The 14,991-nt window shown below is 46.5% G+C and overlaps 1 protein-coding gene across 1 annotated transcript in view; it reads left to right on the top strand.

Moving 5' to 3' along the window:
* The window catches only part of cntnap2b (contactin associated protein 2b), a gene marked incomplete at both ends in the record, with an annotated part of 47,690 nt that overhangs the window by 23,615 nt on the left and 9,084 nt on the right, over positions 1 to 14,991 (top strand). The window contains 7 exons of the mRNA XM_080011221.1: positions 4,218 to 4,302; positions 6,612 to 6,768; positions 7,869 to 7,996; positions 8,252 to 8,422; positions 9,461 to 9,679; positions 12,569 to 12,805; positions 13,317 to 13,559. Coding sequence (XP_079867347.1) covers positions 4,218 to 4,302; positions 6,612 to 6,768; positions 7,869 to 7,996; positions 8,252 to 8,422; positions 9,461 to 9,679; positions 12,569 to 12,805; positions 13,317 to 13,559 — 1,240 coding nt within the window. The remainder of the gene's footprint in view (positions 1 to 4,217; positions 4,303 to 6,611; positions 6,769 to 7,868; positions 7,997 to 8,251; positions 8,423 to 9,460; positions 9,680 to 12,568; positions 12,806 to 13,316; positions 13,560 to 14,991) is intronic.

Raw genomic sequence — 14,991 nt, 5'->3', positions numbered from 1 at the left:
CACACAGTTATACCTTCCTGTTTTAGGGGATCAGGCGAATCAGCGGAGTCCCTCCGCGGATTAGGCTGATCCCAAGCAACTGAGTGGCCCCGGGATGGGAGACTGCACCGCCTGTGTGCAGCGGCGGCTTGGCCATGCCCCATTGGTCCACTACATACCCCAACTGTAGCACTTAGGCCGGGCGCTGTCCGGCCGACAACCGACTCCCCCCCTCCCGGAGCGGGAGAGGAAGTCCGCTACAACCATCTGGGCAACCGGCCTGTGGATCACCCGGAAGTTGAAGGGTTGTAGGGCCAGATACCAGCGGGTGATCCGTGCGTTGGTGTCTTTCATGCGGTGGAGCCATTGTAGTGGGCGTGGTCGGAACAGAGGGTGAAGGCCTTACCCAGGAGGTAATAGCGGAGGGTGTTGACCGCCCACTTTATTGCTAAACACTCTTTTTCTTTTTCTACGGTGCTGTATCTTGTCTCCCGCTCTACCAGCTTGCGGCTGAGGTACAGCGCCAGTCGGTCCACACCCTCGACCTCCTGGGACAGAACGGCTCTAAGTCCCTTGTCCTATGCGTCCGTCTGCAGACAGAAAGTAAGAGCAAAGTTAGGGGTATGCTGTACAGGCTCCCCACAGAGAGCTGCCTTTAATTTAACAAATGCCTGCTGGCACTGCTCTGACCACTGGACAGGATCTGGAGTACCTTTTCAAGTCAAGTCAGTCAAGGGGCTGGACAGTGCCCCAAATTCCGGCACAAACCTCCTATAGTATCCGGCCAGCCCCAAAAACTGCTTTACCTCCTTCTTACTCTTAGGTCTAGGCTTGTTCGCGACTGCGGCGGTCTTATCCACCTGCAGTCGGAGCAGGCCCCCCCCCCAAGTGGTACGCGACGTCTGCGCTCTGGCCAGGAGAGAGATGGTCACTTAACAGGGCTGCAGTGTGATCTGCCGGCTTTGGAACCTCCGGCCCCAACTCATCCCTCTCAATTGTCGCTGTGGCCAGTGCCACGGGCACGCCTTCCCTCCATTGTAGGAGGTTTAGGTGGTAAATTTGGGCAGACCCCCCCCCCATCTGTGCGTTTGACCTCATAATTGAACTCCCCCACGCGTCGTGTGACCTTGAAGGGCCCTTGCCTCTTTGCCAGTAATTTCGAGCTGGACGTAGAGAGTAGTACTAACATCTTGTCTCCCGCTGAGAATTGTCTTAATCGAGCCCCCCTGTCGTATAGACGGCGCTGACGTTTCTGGGCCTGGAGCAAGTTCTCCCGTGATTCCTGCCCTAAGGCGTGTAGCTTTGCTCTCAGGTCCAGGACATACTGGACCTCGTTTTTACTGGTGCTGGGACCTTCCTGCCAGTTTTCAGTTTCATCAGGTCGAGCACCCCACAAGGTCTCCTGCCGACCAGTAGCTCAAAGGGGGAAAATCCCGTGGAGGACTGGGATACCTCCCGCACCGCGAACAACAGGTGGTTCAGCCATCTGTCCCAATTTCGGCTGTCATCGTGGACGAACTTTCGGATGATGTTTTTCAACGTTCTGTTGAAGCACTTGACCAGGCCATCCGTCTGTGGGTGATAAACACTAGTGTGAATTGAGCGGACGCCTAGTAACCCATACAGTTTGCGCAGTGTGCGTGACATAAACTAAGTGCCCTGGTCGGTCAGGATTTCCTTGGGAATCCCGACCCGGGAGATGACCTGAAACAGGGCCTGCACCACATTTTTGGCCGTAATACTGCGCAACGGCACTGCTCCTGGGTATCGGGTCGCGTAATCCACTAGGACTAACATGCATCGATAGCCCCGAACATTACGGTCTAATGGCCCGATGAGATCCATAGCGATTCTCTCGAAAGGAGTCTCGACTAAGGAGAGGGGGCTCAACGGTGCTGTGGGAATAGCTGGTGGATTCACCCGCTAACACCTGGGACAGGCAGCACAGCGCCGCCGCATGTCCGCCCAGATGCCTGACCAAGTGTTTTTTCATGTCCTAGGTGACCGGCCATCGGGTTATAATGAGCCACCTGGAAGACTAAATCCCGACGGCTTTTAGGGACCAACAATTGAGTTACTTCTTCTCCTGACTGAGCGTCATGGTTCACTCTATATAATCTATCCCTAATTACCGCAAAATACCGGTGACTGAGCGCAGCTTCTGGACGGACTACCACGCCATTGATTTTATCTACCTGCTCAAAGGCCCCGCAAAGTGTATCGTCCCACGATTGTTCCAGAGGAAAGTTCCCACCTGGGGCTCCCCCTCCTCTGCTTTGGAGACCGTGCGCCACTCAACACTCACATATTCCTACAGAATGTGAGCGCGCGTTTCTTTCATTAGAACATCGAAACCTGGCCAATTTGTACCCCAAATCAGGGGGTGCGACAGGTGGGAACTAACTGCAGCATTTACCATATGCTTTTCTCCCTTGTAGCAAATTTCGAGCCGCACTATCGGATAAGTGTGAATATCCCCATGCACACAACAAATATCCACCCAAGATGCATCTACCAAAGCCCCGGGTCGAACCAGGTGTTGCTGAATTATATTGCTGAGTCCAGCAAAGCCTGATGTCTACCCCCTTGTAACCTTACTGGCACACGGTAGGTCCCTTCTCGACTGGGGGAGGGATCCGGCGGACCGGAGACCCGAACCACCTGGCCGACCTCAATCATTGGGCAGTCCTGGTAGTCGTGGTCCGGTTTCCCGCATCACCGGCATACCTGCCCAGGCGCCTGCCCATCTCTCGGTGGTCCCGAGGCCGCGCCGCGCAGGAAGGCTCGGGAGGGTAGATCGGGGTAGGGGGTGGTCTCCCTCCCTGGGGTTCCGGAAGGGAGGCTGGTGATGGCCGCTAGGTCCGCGGTGCTGGTACCGCGTCCTGGCGCAGGTCCCTCAGTGGGCCCCTCTCTGGTCTGGTGCTTTAGGCTCTCTAGTGTGGGCGTAGGCCTCCGCATGGTCCTCCATGAGGGCTATGGCGGCTTGGAGGGAGGCTGGACGGTGGCATTTTACCCAGCTAGTGGCGTGGGCCGGGAGATGGTTCATGAACTGTTCAGTGGCCACCGCCTCAATAATCTGGTCCGGGGGGCGCTCCTCTGGTCTGAGCCACTGCTGGGCCGCGTCCAGGAGTTGCTGGGCGTACAGGAACGGCCGGCCCGTGGTTTCATACTAAAGTGACTGGAGACGCAGACGGTGGCACCTCAGGTGTCCTCCTGAACCGTTCCATCACCGCCCTCCGGACAACAGCGTAGCTCATCCACTGCCCGGGCGGTAGAGCATGTGCCGCCAACTGGGCCTCGCCTGTCAGGAGTGGAAGGAGCCAGGGAATAAGGAAGAGGAGGCAGGCGGAGGCGAAACAGCGCTGGTTGGCGTGTTTATTAATAAGTCTTTTGAACTCCGGGCTCGCAGGCCCATATATAGTATATATATATCGTTCCAGGATATCCGGGTTTCTCCAGCTGTCCTTGCTGGTTTGTGTCCCTCAGCTGGGTCGCCTACATGCCCATCCTACTGCGGGGACACACACACACACACACAGTTATACCTTCCTGTTTTTGGGGATCAGGCGACTCAGTGGAGTCCCTCTGCTGATTAGGCTGATCCCCAGCAGCTAGGTGGCCCTAGCTGCTGGGGATCCGGGATGGGAGACTGCACCGCCTATCTGCAGCAGCGGCTTGGCAACGACCCCTTGGTCCACCACAGTGAGATATTCACATTTTCTGTTTCTGCAGGAGTTGAAATAGACCACCTGAAGTGATTGAGAAGGATGTTTTTTTGTTGTGAATTTCGTCCTTGTTCAACCCAACATTTTGTTTTATTCTTTCTGAGAATATTTCAGTAGTAGTTACTTTGCCTCCTGTTATAGGGCACCTTCAAACAAAATGTCAAAGCCTCTATATGAAACTATATGGAGTTCTCTATAAGTTGAAACCAGTCAGAATTATTACCATTATTGTCATTTCAATCAGACAAGAGGACTTGGACTATGGACTTAGAAACCAATAAATAAATTCAAGATTCAAGATTCAAGAGGTTTATTCGTCACATATATGCAGTGAAATGTCAATGCAACGCACCCGGTGATTACACACAATATGTCCTAGACTGAACACAGTAGCTACCTAAGAATTTCTACTTGGAAAAAAAGCACAAAACTTTGTGATTTCTCTAATGACTGCCCATCTTTTTGGCCTTTCTCAGCTTCCTTACCTTTCCGTGTCTGTCCCTGTTCTCTCAGGCGTTTGCCATCACCAGCAGTGCAGACTACTGTGAGCAGCACATCACCTACGCATGCCGCATGTCGCGTCTCCTCAACTCCCCAGGTAAGAATTTCTTCTGGACTCTGTTGTGTTGTGTTGGATCAAGCCCCACAAACCCTTAAGCAAAACTCCTGCTTTCTATTCTATTAGGGTCGGTGGCACAAAGGGTAGATTTTGTTGTGGCGCATTGTACAGACAACTCTACCGTCCCGGTAAATATAAGTAATATGAAGTGTTATGAACCAGGTTTCCTTCTGTAGATTCCTAACCAATCGGAAGCTGTTGGCATGTCCTACATTGTAGGAGTTCTCACAGTGCATTGGTGGCTGGATTTAAGGACTTTTCTTTTCTAAATGAGAAGTCAATTTTCAATAGTCTTATCACCAGCCCTTCCACCAAGGTATTAGAACTAAATGAGGAAGCTATTTAAGCCTAGGAACCTCCTATTAGGCCCCTTGTTTTTATCCGTTGAGCATTTGGAGTGTGTCGATGTGCGGTTGCATGGGCGTATGTGCATGTATGTGTGTGTGTGGTTCTGTGTGTGCGTGTGGGTCTGTTTGCGCACTCTCATATTGGCCCCAGGATCAGTCTGGGTCTCTCTACCATACAGCCCATCTATAAATCATTAATAAGGCTTTGGGCAGAAAGATAACCCAGGAGACAAATGTGCAAACCCTCCTCCTTTCTCTTTCCCTGTATTCCTTCACATCGTCATTTATCATAGTCTACCCCTCCCCCCTACATGTCTATTAAAATGCTGCAAGTCTTTATTTTGGGTGTCAGTGCCTTGAAGATAAACGTGTTTATTTTACATATTAATCTTGTTACATATAACCAAGCTTTCCTTTCAGCATATGATCTACGACCACAATACCTCCTAAAATGTTGGAATGTGACTTTTACCACAGATTTTTACTCCCGGTATTTATAGTCGTACTGTAATTGTGTAATTTTAGTCAAAAAGGGCTAAAAGGTTTTGGCTTTGGTGTTGGGGTGATGAATGAAATTTCATCATTAGGATCAAAAACCGCTCCAATCACTAGTATAAGTATCTTATCACCTGTTTTCCTCCTAACAATACGTTCCAGGTCAATCCAGACCATTTTACTGAACAATGGTCTAGTTTCCTTTCCTTTACCTATCTATAAATATAATTAATATCCCCTTTCGTGCAGTAGAGTAAAACATATTTCACTATATATTATAAATATTAATATATAAAAATAACAATATAGAGTATGTTGTAGTGTCCTGGGGTATTCTGTAAGAATTTCCCAGTATGCAATGGGGGAAAACTCAAGTACTACTACTTCACCAAGGTAGTAGTTTCCTGTTGTGGTGAAACAAAATAAAGGCGACTTGTTCGTGTCTTCTGTCAATGGAAACCCAAGCTGACCATAATATAAATATAGAAAAATATGACAATACAGTGTATATATATATATATATATATATATATATATACACAGGGTACATATTGCCTCTCAAATGTGTCATTTTGCATCTAATAATTAATCATCTTCGATTCGGTAAAAAAAAAAAAAAATGTATCCACCAGGAAAAATCTGAGCATTGAAATGGTGTAAGTGCAGTTAACCGTGTTCTGAAACTGGAGCAGAGAAAGGTGGAGAGGGCAGAGGCTCTCGCCCTCTCCGCTCAGCACTGTTGAGAAACTACTCCAGATTCCCCCTCTACAGTCCCGTACAGAAACTTTAAAAGGGGCAGGTGCTCAAAAAAATGAAAAGGCAAACCCAGCTCCGGTTCTAGGTATTTTGCTGCTCTGGGCAAATGAAGTAGCACAGTGGGCTGCAGATCGCTGGGAGGAGACGCCCCGTCGGGGCGCCCGTGATCTGCACCCCGCTGTGCGCACATCACAGCACCCCCCACCGCACTTGCGTGCCGCTCTGTATGTAGATGTTGTGATAATAGTATAGCAACATACAATATAATCTCATACAGAAAGATTTAAATAAATCGTTCCCCAAGTATCTTACTTGTATGGAAAAAGAAAAATGGTCTTTTTTTTTGTTTGTTTCTCCTCCATACAGCAGTGCGTGCCGGCTGCCTGTCTTTTGATTTTAGATCTATTCATTTTAGTTTGTTTCCTACATGTATGAAACAACAGTTTTCAACACAACTAAAGCTACTTCAGTCTAGGACATATTGTGTGTAATCACCGTGTGCTAGAGTCTGCAAAACAAAAAAAAATGTAAGAAAAAGGATTGTGTGGCGCGAACTACCCCAGCGAGTGTCCGGATGTTGAAAGTGGTGTAGTCTGTGGCCACATTAACTTAAAGGATCTTTCATTCTCAAACGTACCGGATTTCTTAAACCTTAACACTGAGCCTTGGGTTTTGTTTGTCTGGCCCCAGAAGGGGCCCCCTTCACCTGGTGGGTGGGACGAGCCAAGGAGAAACAATTCTACTGGGGCGGCTCTGGACCCGGGATACAGAAGTGTGCGTGCGGCATTGAGCGCAACTGCACCAACCCCAAGCACTACTGCAACTGCGATGCGGACCAGCGGCAGTGGTGAGTGGAAGCCATGTTCAAAACCCATATTACAGTTTGCGTTAAATAGACGAGAAGTACTGGAAGGGCGTACCACATCCGGTGAAATATTAATGCATGCAAACACTGCACATTAGGCTGCCAAGATGCAGGTGGAAGCGTGTGTGCATATTTTCAGCAGGGAGGGCTGTCCTGGATACGTGCATGCGTGCGACTGCTTACGCGTGCGACTGCTTACACGCACGCGCATAATAATGTTTCAGTCAAGACAAAACCCCCAAGCCACAAACAAAACAAATGACATTTCATCAGTCCCTCAGTCAATCATTGATCAAATGTTTTCACATCTGATTTTATTTCTTAGTGGGCAGCAAGGCTGCTTAGTTTCACCATAGGTTCGGAATGAGATAAGGAAGAAAGGAGGAAATATATATGTCGAATAAAAAAAGGTCATTTGCATGTTGTGTTCGTAGTTGATATGCATGAGTTTCACGTTCAAAGCGTCATAGACAAGACTTGGAAGCTCTAGTGGGCAGCATTACGCACAGTGCCGAGCACACACACTTTCTTCCTAGCCCTCTAACCTTCCTCCAGGGAAAGTCTTTGTTTTTTTAAAAATGAAGAATTAATTTAAATGAAGAATAAGAAAATAAAAATTACATCAATTACTCTTATGTGGAGATTTAGGCAGGGTTCACTGGTTCGCTGGTTGGGCGCATTTCAATGAAGCCTGTCGCTTCCTGGTAATGGATATGGAGGCCGGAAGGACGGTAGGGGGATATTGATATTAAACTAATTTAAGTGATCAGATGCAGCACATTTGTGGCAGCAGAGTCTGACCAGACCTGACCGGACAGTCAGATCGGAGTAAGATCTCCTGTGCTGACCATCATCCTATTCAGACTCTCATCACCTCGGAGATCCATCACGGTGCGGACGGACTCAGTTGCCCTACTCAGCATCGTAAAGCTTTGTTCCCAGCTTTGTTCGGATGGAAGGCGAACACATGCTGCTCCAAACTCAACTGGTTTTAAATCCACCCTTTCCCCGCTACTGGGTGGAGGTGCAGATCCTCTGGCACTTTTCTAACCCCCCCCAACATATTTCCTCTCTTCCTCCAGGAGGGAAGATGCAGGTCTGCTGGTGTACAAGGATCACTTGCCGGTCAGCCAGGTGGTGGTGGGGGACACGGCGAGGGCCGGATCTGAGGCTAAAGTCACTGTGGGGCCCCTCAGATGCCAGGGGGACCGTGAGTGCTATATCTATCCATCTATTTATCCCTCTCTCTATCTGTATTTCTCAGGCTTTCTCTCTGTCGCTATTATGTGTCACTTTATCTATCTATCAATCAATCAATATATCTGTCTGTCTGACTCTAACCTGGTACTGGACAGATACTAGTATCGGTCCATTCTATATGAATAGAAAGATAAACAGAGAGACAGACACACGGACAGCTACTCCCTATATGTCTGATGCATGGACACCCTACTCTCCCTTCCAGGTAACTACTGGAACGCAGCGTCATTCACTAGCCCTGCCTCCTACCTCCACTTCCCCTCCTTCAAGGGAGAGACTAGTGCTGACATCTCCTTCTACTTCAAGACCTCCTCCACCTATGGCGTCTTCCTGGAGAACCTGGGCACCACCGACTTCATACGCATTGAACTGAGAGGTAGACTGTTATGGGACAATGAGGGTAGCGTGGCATCTTTTTGACCCCATTTTTTATACCAACATTTTATCCTTTACCCTCCTGGCAATCTTACCAAGCCAGAAGATCCCCCCCAAAACAACAAAACCCAATCTGTTTTTTTTTTCCCTTTGGAGATAAATTGACCCGTCCCGACTTGCACGCATAAGGCTATCCAGCTAGCTTAGAGGGGAAAAATGTCTGGGTGACCAGGAAAGTATCATGAAATTTCTTCTGTCAGAGTTGGGGAGCATCAAAAATCTACTTCTCTTGCTAAAGTAAATCATTTCACTGAAAGAAATCCCTAACAGTTTCATTACTACGTGTCTGTTACAGCTGAGGCTTGTGAACCCAAGTGCAAGACACAGAGACAGGAATAGTGCTATATAAGAACTGGGATTTATTGAAGGGAACAAGGGGGTAAGTGTATGGCAAGCACAGCAGGCAGGAAAGGTCGGGCAGGACAGGCAGGTGGGGCAGGTCAGGCAGGCAGGTGGGGAAGGTCAGGCGGGCGGGCAGGCAGGCAGGCAGGCAGGGAACTGGAGAGTTGGTAACTGGGACAATAGGGAAATATTGCAGTAACTATCGTGAATCTAGCACTGAGAATTTCTCTGACTACGAATAATACAAAGCGGCCAGGAGTGAGACTAGAGAAGTAGTTCTCGCAACAGTCTGGCGAAGAGTGGATAGAAAGCCGAAGTTGATATACTGATATACTGCCTGGTGATAGATGATGAACCGCAGGTGTGTAGGCAGAGAGATCCGAGGTAGCGACGGGCTATAGATGGAAACAACTATAGTCTCGAGTGGATTTTGAGAAAAACACTTTCCAGAATCTCTAGCTATGTAAGTTATTTAAATGATGGGATCTTAATTAAAAAATAATATCTTAGTTGTTTTAAATATAGCTACAATACAAACCATTCTCCCCACACTTGGAGGACATTGACATTTGACCTTCTCGTCTGAATTCGGGTATAAAGAGGCTTCCACTATCATTTTTGCAATTTTTTCTGGCAGCTGCCTCAGTGATTGCCTTCTCCTTCGACGTGGGAAACGGTGCCGTGGAGCTTGGCGTGCGTTCGCCGACGCCCCTAAATGACAACCAGTGGCACCGCGTCCAGGCTGAGAGAAACGTGAAGGAGGCGGCCCTGCAGCTGGATGGGGGCCACAGGGAGACACGCCCAGCGCCCCCGCAAGGCCACACCAGACTGGAACTGTTCAGCCAGCTGTATATAGGTAAGACCCCTGCACACAAATCTCTTTTATTATTATATATAATATTTATTTATTTTCACAAAAAAATACATATATTTGTTATGATGTAGTTAGGTCCGTTCATATTAAAGTTATCAATTGTCCTTTATAAGCTATCAACTGTCCTTTATTTGCTACGGCCATCTTGCTATGCAATTCTAGAACAGCTTTTCTAGTGTCTCTACATTTAATAAACTGCAATTTTAAAATGTTATATAAAATCCTCACATGTAGAAGGAGTGGAAATGATGGAAATGTTTGGAGTTTGACAAAATGAAAATAACACAATAATTTTACCAATTCAATTTTATAGATACACTCTTAAAGTGCAGTTTATCAGATTTAGAAAATCTGGAAATCTACAAAAGCTGTTTGTAATGAATGACCTCATACGTGAATTACACCTACATTACTTTCAAGTTCTCCATCAATATACCATTGAATCATTTTAAGTCTCGTTTCCCCTTTTCCTGGCCTGGGAATATTGTTTAACAAAATGAACAGAAATTAGTCAGAATAGGAATACAATGTTTGATTACCACTAGCATGATTTATATTTATAACATTTTAGATTATTCGTTTTGAAATATGACAATAAATAATATAAAAATAAAATAACAATATTTAATACAATTTTATTTAATATAATAATAATATTTTTTAAGATAAAAGCCGTGCCCACACTTTCTTTGAGTATGTTTAATCTTATTTAAGACAAATTAGAATAATAAAATATATATATTTTATATTTATAAGTTGCTCAATGACCTAGTCCTAGGAATGGAACTCGGTCGTTAAGTGAGGAGTGTATGTATGTATGTATGTATGTATGTATGTATGTGCAGGTTGTGGCTGTGAATGCATACTCGCACTGTGTGAGGTGCATAGTATAGACTTCAAAGTAATAACATGCAACAAGTGTTTTGGCTTGTACTAGTAATTCTGCATGTCACCAGGACTCGGCAAACTCGCGTCACTGTGTCATTACGTCAGCCGATGATACGTTCAATGAAAACTCGTAAAATTGTAACTCGTTGCTGATGTTAAGACCAGCGACAGAACAAACTATAATCGTGTTCGTACTATGTGTGTTTTACGGGAACTCAGAAAACTGTAATTCATATTGTTGCCTGCAGCTATATTTATTCTTTCTTGTCGTTGTTCGGATTTTTATTATTGTTTTTTCTATTCTGCATTTTTCTGGCTAAATGTGTCTGGCGCAGGCCCAGTGCCGCAAAGGGGGCAAGAGAGAGCTTTACCCCCTCAGTTGTGTTTTCTGCCCCTCCAGTTTAAGTTTTATGTACCCTATCACAAAAGTTCCTCACCACTGAGCCGTGGACCAGTGCCGGGCTGCGCATTTGTCACTGGGCTGCGAGAAGGAGGGCTAGAATTTTTTCAGAAGCGATTTTGTGACGGGATATCAGTGCCAAAATCCGTGAGTGCAAATGAAATCCACACAAGAGGATCTGGAGGAGCACGCGCAACTGAAACAGCCTCGCACGCATTATTTTTGAAAGTGTTTTCACAGCACAGAATATCTCTGCTCATGCAAGAAATTTTGTAGCGGTGTAAACAAAAGTTTGAACAATGGGCTGGTAAAGAATGATAAATTTGCTTCAGAGTAGATTCATTTCATTATATTTATTATTTGGAATGTTTGTTTAAATTATAGTTAACCTAATTTGTTACCTTGTACATATAATACAGATTCACATGGCTACTGTAATTATTATGCAGAATGACCTTCCCGGGTGCAATGGGACATTTTTTGGACTGTTGGGGTTTTGGATTGGCAGTCAGAACAATGGCATGGCACCCGCACATCAACCAGTTCACACACTGACATGCCACACCTCGTATTTCTTCTGCTGAGTATCCCAAAATAAGTGATATTGTTTTTTTTTTTTTTATTTGTTTCTATGTATATATTATGTCACTTGCACTCGCTTGGTGCCTGTCACTAATGCCCACGCACAACTGTGCTTCCAACCCTGTAGTCTGTGCCCTATACCCCCTCAGTCACTTCATCCTGCCCCCGAGTCTGGTCTGGCAACCGGGGCATTTCAGATATGTTGTGGTCCAAGTTTGATCCATGTCAATTTATATTTGGACTAGGAATTAGTCAAAAATGAAAACTACCAAAAGTAGAAGAAAATTAGCGTATCTGTGCTTATCACTGACACCCAAGCGCAACCGTGCTCCCCGTGTCACACATGGCAGTGTTTGGTTTACAGCCAAACGCAGACGGCATTTAAGAGTGGTGACAGGGAAGAGTATAACATGGAGAAACAAGTCTGTTAAGTTACATGAATTTATATTTGTTCTTCCATAGTAAGTCAAATTCCAAAGTAGTAGTGGTAGTCCACAATAAATGATATATTTCATAGTCAAAGCCAGATTTCTTGCCATTATAACATGATATTGTTTTCCATTACAGACAATTCATTTGGTTATATGTCGTACTGAATTGCATAATTTGGTTGTATGTCATTTTGAATTGTGGTTAGTTATAAACATTAATCTTAATATTCTAGTCAAAGTGTTCACATCTATATTTCAAGCAGGAGATAGTTAAACTGTTTTTCTGAGTGAAGGGACCGGGATTGGCGGGGGTGGTGGAACAGGAGGCTGACATCATCATCAGAATTGTTATATATCTGCAGATTGTGGCTCTGGGGGGGGCTTTCACATGGGGCACATTGGACTGTGTGCTAAACTGTACACTCTATTGGTGTGTATTGGTTGCTTTGCATAAGAGCTGATGTCGATGTCGGTGTCTGTAGGAAGTGATCACAGGAATTCAGAAAACTCACTCACAATCTGTTCTGTCACATCCTCTATTCTTTCTTTTAAAAAATATTTCCAAAACAGGGGCTTCAGGGGGACAGAGGGGTTTCCTAGGCTGCATCCGCGTGCTGCAGATGAATGGTGTGACCCTCGACCTGGAGGGGAGGGCCAAGGAGACGCCGGGGGTCCAGCCGGGCTGTCGGGGCCACTGCAACAGCTTCGGCATGCACTGCCGCAACGGTGGCAAGTGCGTGGAGCAGTACAATGGCTACACGTGCGACTGCTCCTCCACGGCCTACGACGGGCCCTTCTGCACCAACGGTACCTTTGGAACCGCCGTGTGCCTCTCTGCCTCTCGCTCTCTCCTTCTATATGTGTGTCGACAAAAAATGATGCAGTATTCCAGTGGTCCAGTTTATTTCGCAATGTACAAAATGATCTGAGAAAATCTTGGATATTTTGTCCAGAGCGGTCTCCCAACCTGAACCTTAACCACTTTTGCCTAAATGTAGCCAATGGTATAGCCAATGGTCCCCAATCTGTGGTCCTGGTTCCCCTAAAGGGTTCACAACAACCAATCCGGTGTGTGTGTGTGTGTGTGTGTGTGTGTGTGTGTGTGTGTGTGTGTGTGTGTGTGTGTGTGTGTGATATAACAAAAAATCTGTTTCATGATCCTATCTGGTCAGTTAGAGCTTATAAAAGGTGTGGAGGTCTCCCAAGAAAAAAAATGATGTATCAGTTTAAATCAACTTTAGTTTTATTTGAATAACAATCCACTTTTTTAAAAATCCTTAAAGAAATCCGTCTGCAATATAACGTGTGTGTGTAATAGATGTGGGCGGCTACTTCGAGACGGGAACGCTGGTGCGCTACGACTTCCCGCCGCATGCAGTGGCAGCAGCCCTCCCGGTAACAGTGGACGCCAAGGGCCAACAGAGTTCCCTCATCCCTGCTGAGGCCGACTCGTCGCGGGAGGATCTGTCCTTCAGCTTCAGCACCTCCAATGCCCCGAGCATCCTGGTCTATGTCAGCTCAAAGACGCAGGACTACCTGGCTGTGGTGCTTCGACACAACGGTAGGCTCAGTGGATCTATACCCCTTCCCATCATACTGGAAAGCAGACAATCCAACAAGTGAAGTTCCAGATCCTGTTCTACCAGGAAATTAAACACTGGCTTCATTGTCCCCATATGTTTAATGAAATAAGCCCTCAGTAATTAGCTATTATTTTGATAGATAGATAGATAGTCTGTCCGTCTATCTTTTTTTTTAAACCTGTGCTGTCAGCATGCTGGGCATACAACACAGAGTACTTGTATCCATTGCATCTAGGACAGAGTTAGTCTGCAAGTGGAGTTCAAGTTCTCAACGTGCTATGCAACTCTTTATTAATTCTTAAATCATCAAGAACTGCTGCAATAACTCTGTCCTGTGGACGCCCTGTAGAATGACAAGAGCACAGCTTTTTGTTATGGTATGTCTTTTTATTGACATCTTTTTCAACAGGTTATTTATTTTGCCAAGTAAACAAAGTACACCATTGTAATAAAAATTAAGTAGACATGGCACCATCTATCTACAGTGTATGAAGAGAATGATCTTACCATGTTTTGGTCTTTAAACAATTAATAACTACTCCAAGAGGGGGAGAATCACCACGGGTGAGACAAATAACCATAGAACCAAACATGTACATCGAAAATCATAAACATAGAAACATCAGATGACATGTATCGACAAAACCAAGTTAACTAAGTGCATGCGTCTGTCCGTCTGTCTGTTCATCCGTCTGTCCGTCCACCGGTGACGGTACAGGAATTGTTTGATTGATTAATTGTGTAATTGGTTCTGGTGTATGAAGTCAGTATTATATCGTAGCACCCTAAGCAGCGGAAAAGGCCACAAAGCCACCCCTGAGTCCCGTGGCCGTATAGACACCCCACGACCGCAGGGAAGTCCTGAGCACCCTGCCTTGCAGCCACAGAAGATCCCCCAGCCCCCAGAGAAGCCCGTGGAGAAACGGCCATGCCCAGCCCTGAGGAGCGTAAACCAGTCCCAGAGAGTGCAAGGAGACCCTGCACCCCTGAGTGGCACACATACAACCCACCCCACGTGCAGGCACAAGAGCCAGCCGCAGGTGCAGAACCAGGACAGGCTAGCCACCAACGTGTGGCCAGTAACGCTCTGCGCTAGAGCGAGGCCCGCCCCACTGCAACCGGCCAGCCCCGTCCAGCCATAAGCCCCAAGCGCCCATCCACGAAGCCCAGTGTGCTCAGCGCAGGACACCTGTATGTATATGGATAGACAGACAGCCAGATAGATTAATAGACGGATGGATGATAGACAGAGGGATGGATAGACGGATGGATGGATGGATAGATAGACGGACAGACAGGTGGGATGGATGGATAAACAGACAGACGGACGACGGATGGGTGAATGGATGATAGACAGATGGATGGATTTATAGACAGACAGACAGATGGATGGATGGACAGACAGATGGG

Source organism: Zeus faber (genome assembly GCF_960531495.2).
Source record: "Zeus faber genome assembly, chromosome: 12".
NCBI classification, from domain to species: Eukaryota; Metazoa; Chordata; class Actinopteri; order Zeiformes; family Zeidae; genus Zeus; species Zeus faber.
The sequence above is the reverse complement of the archived record's forward strand: the minus strand, read 5'-3'. Positions and strand labels throughout refer to the sequence as shown.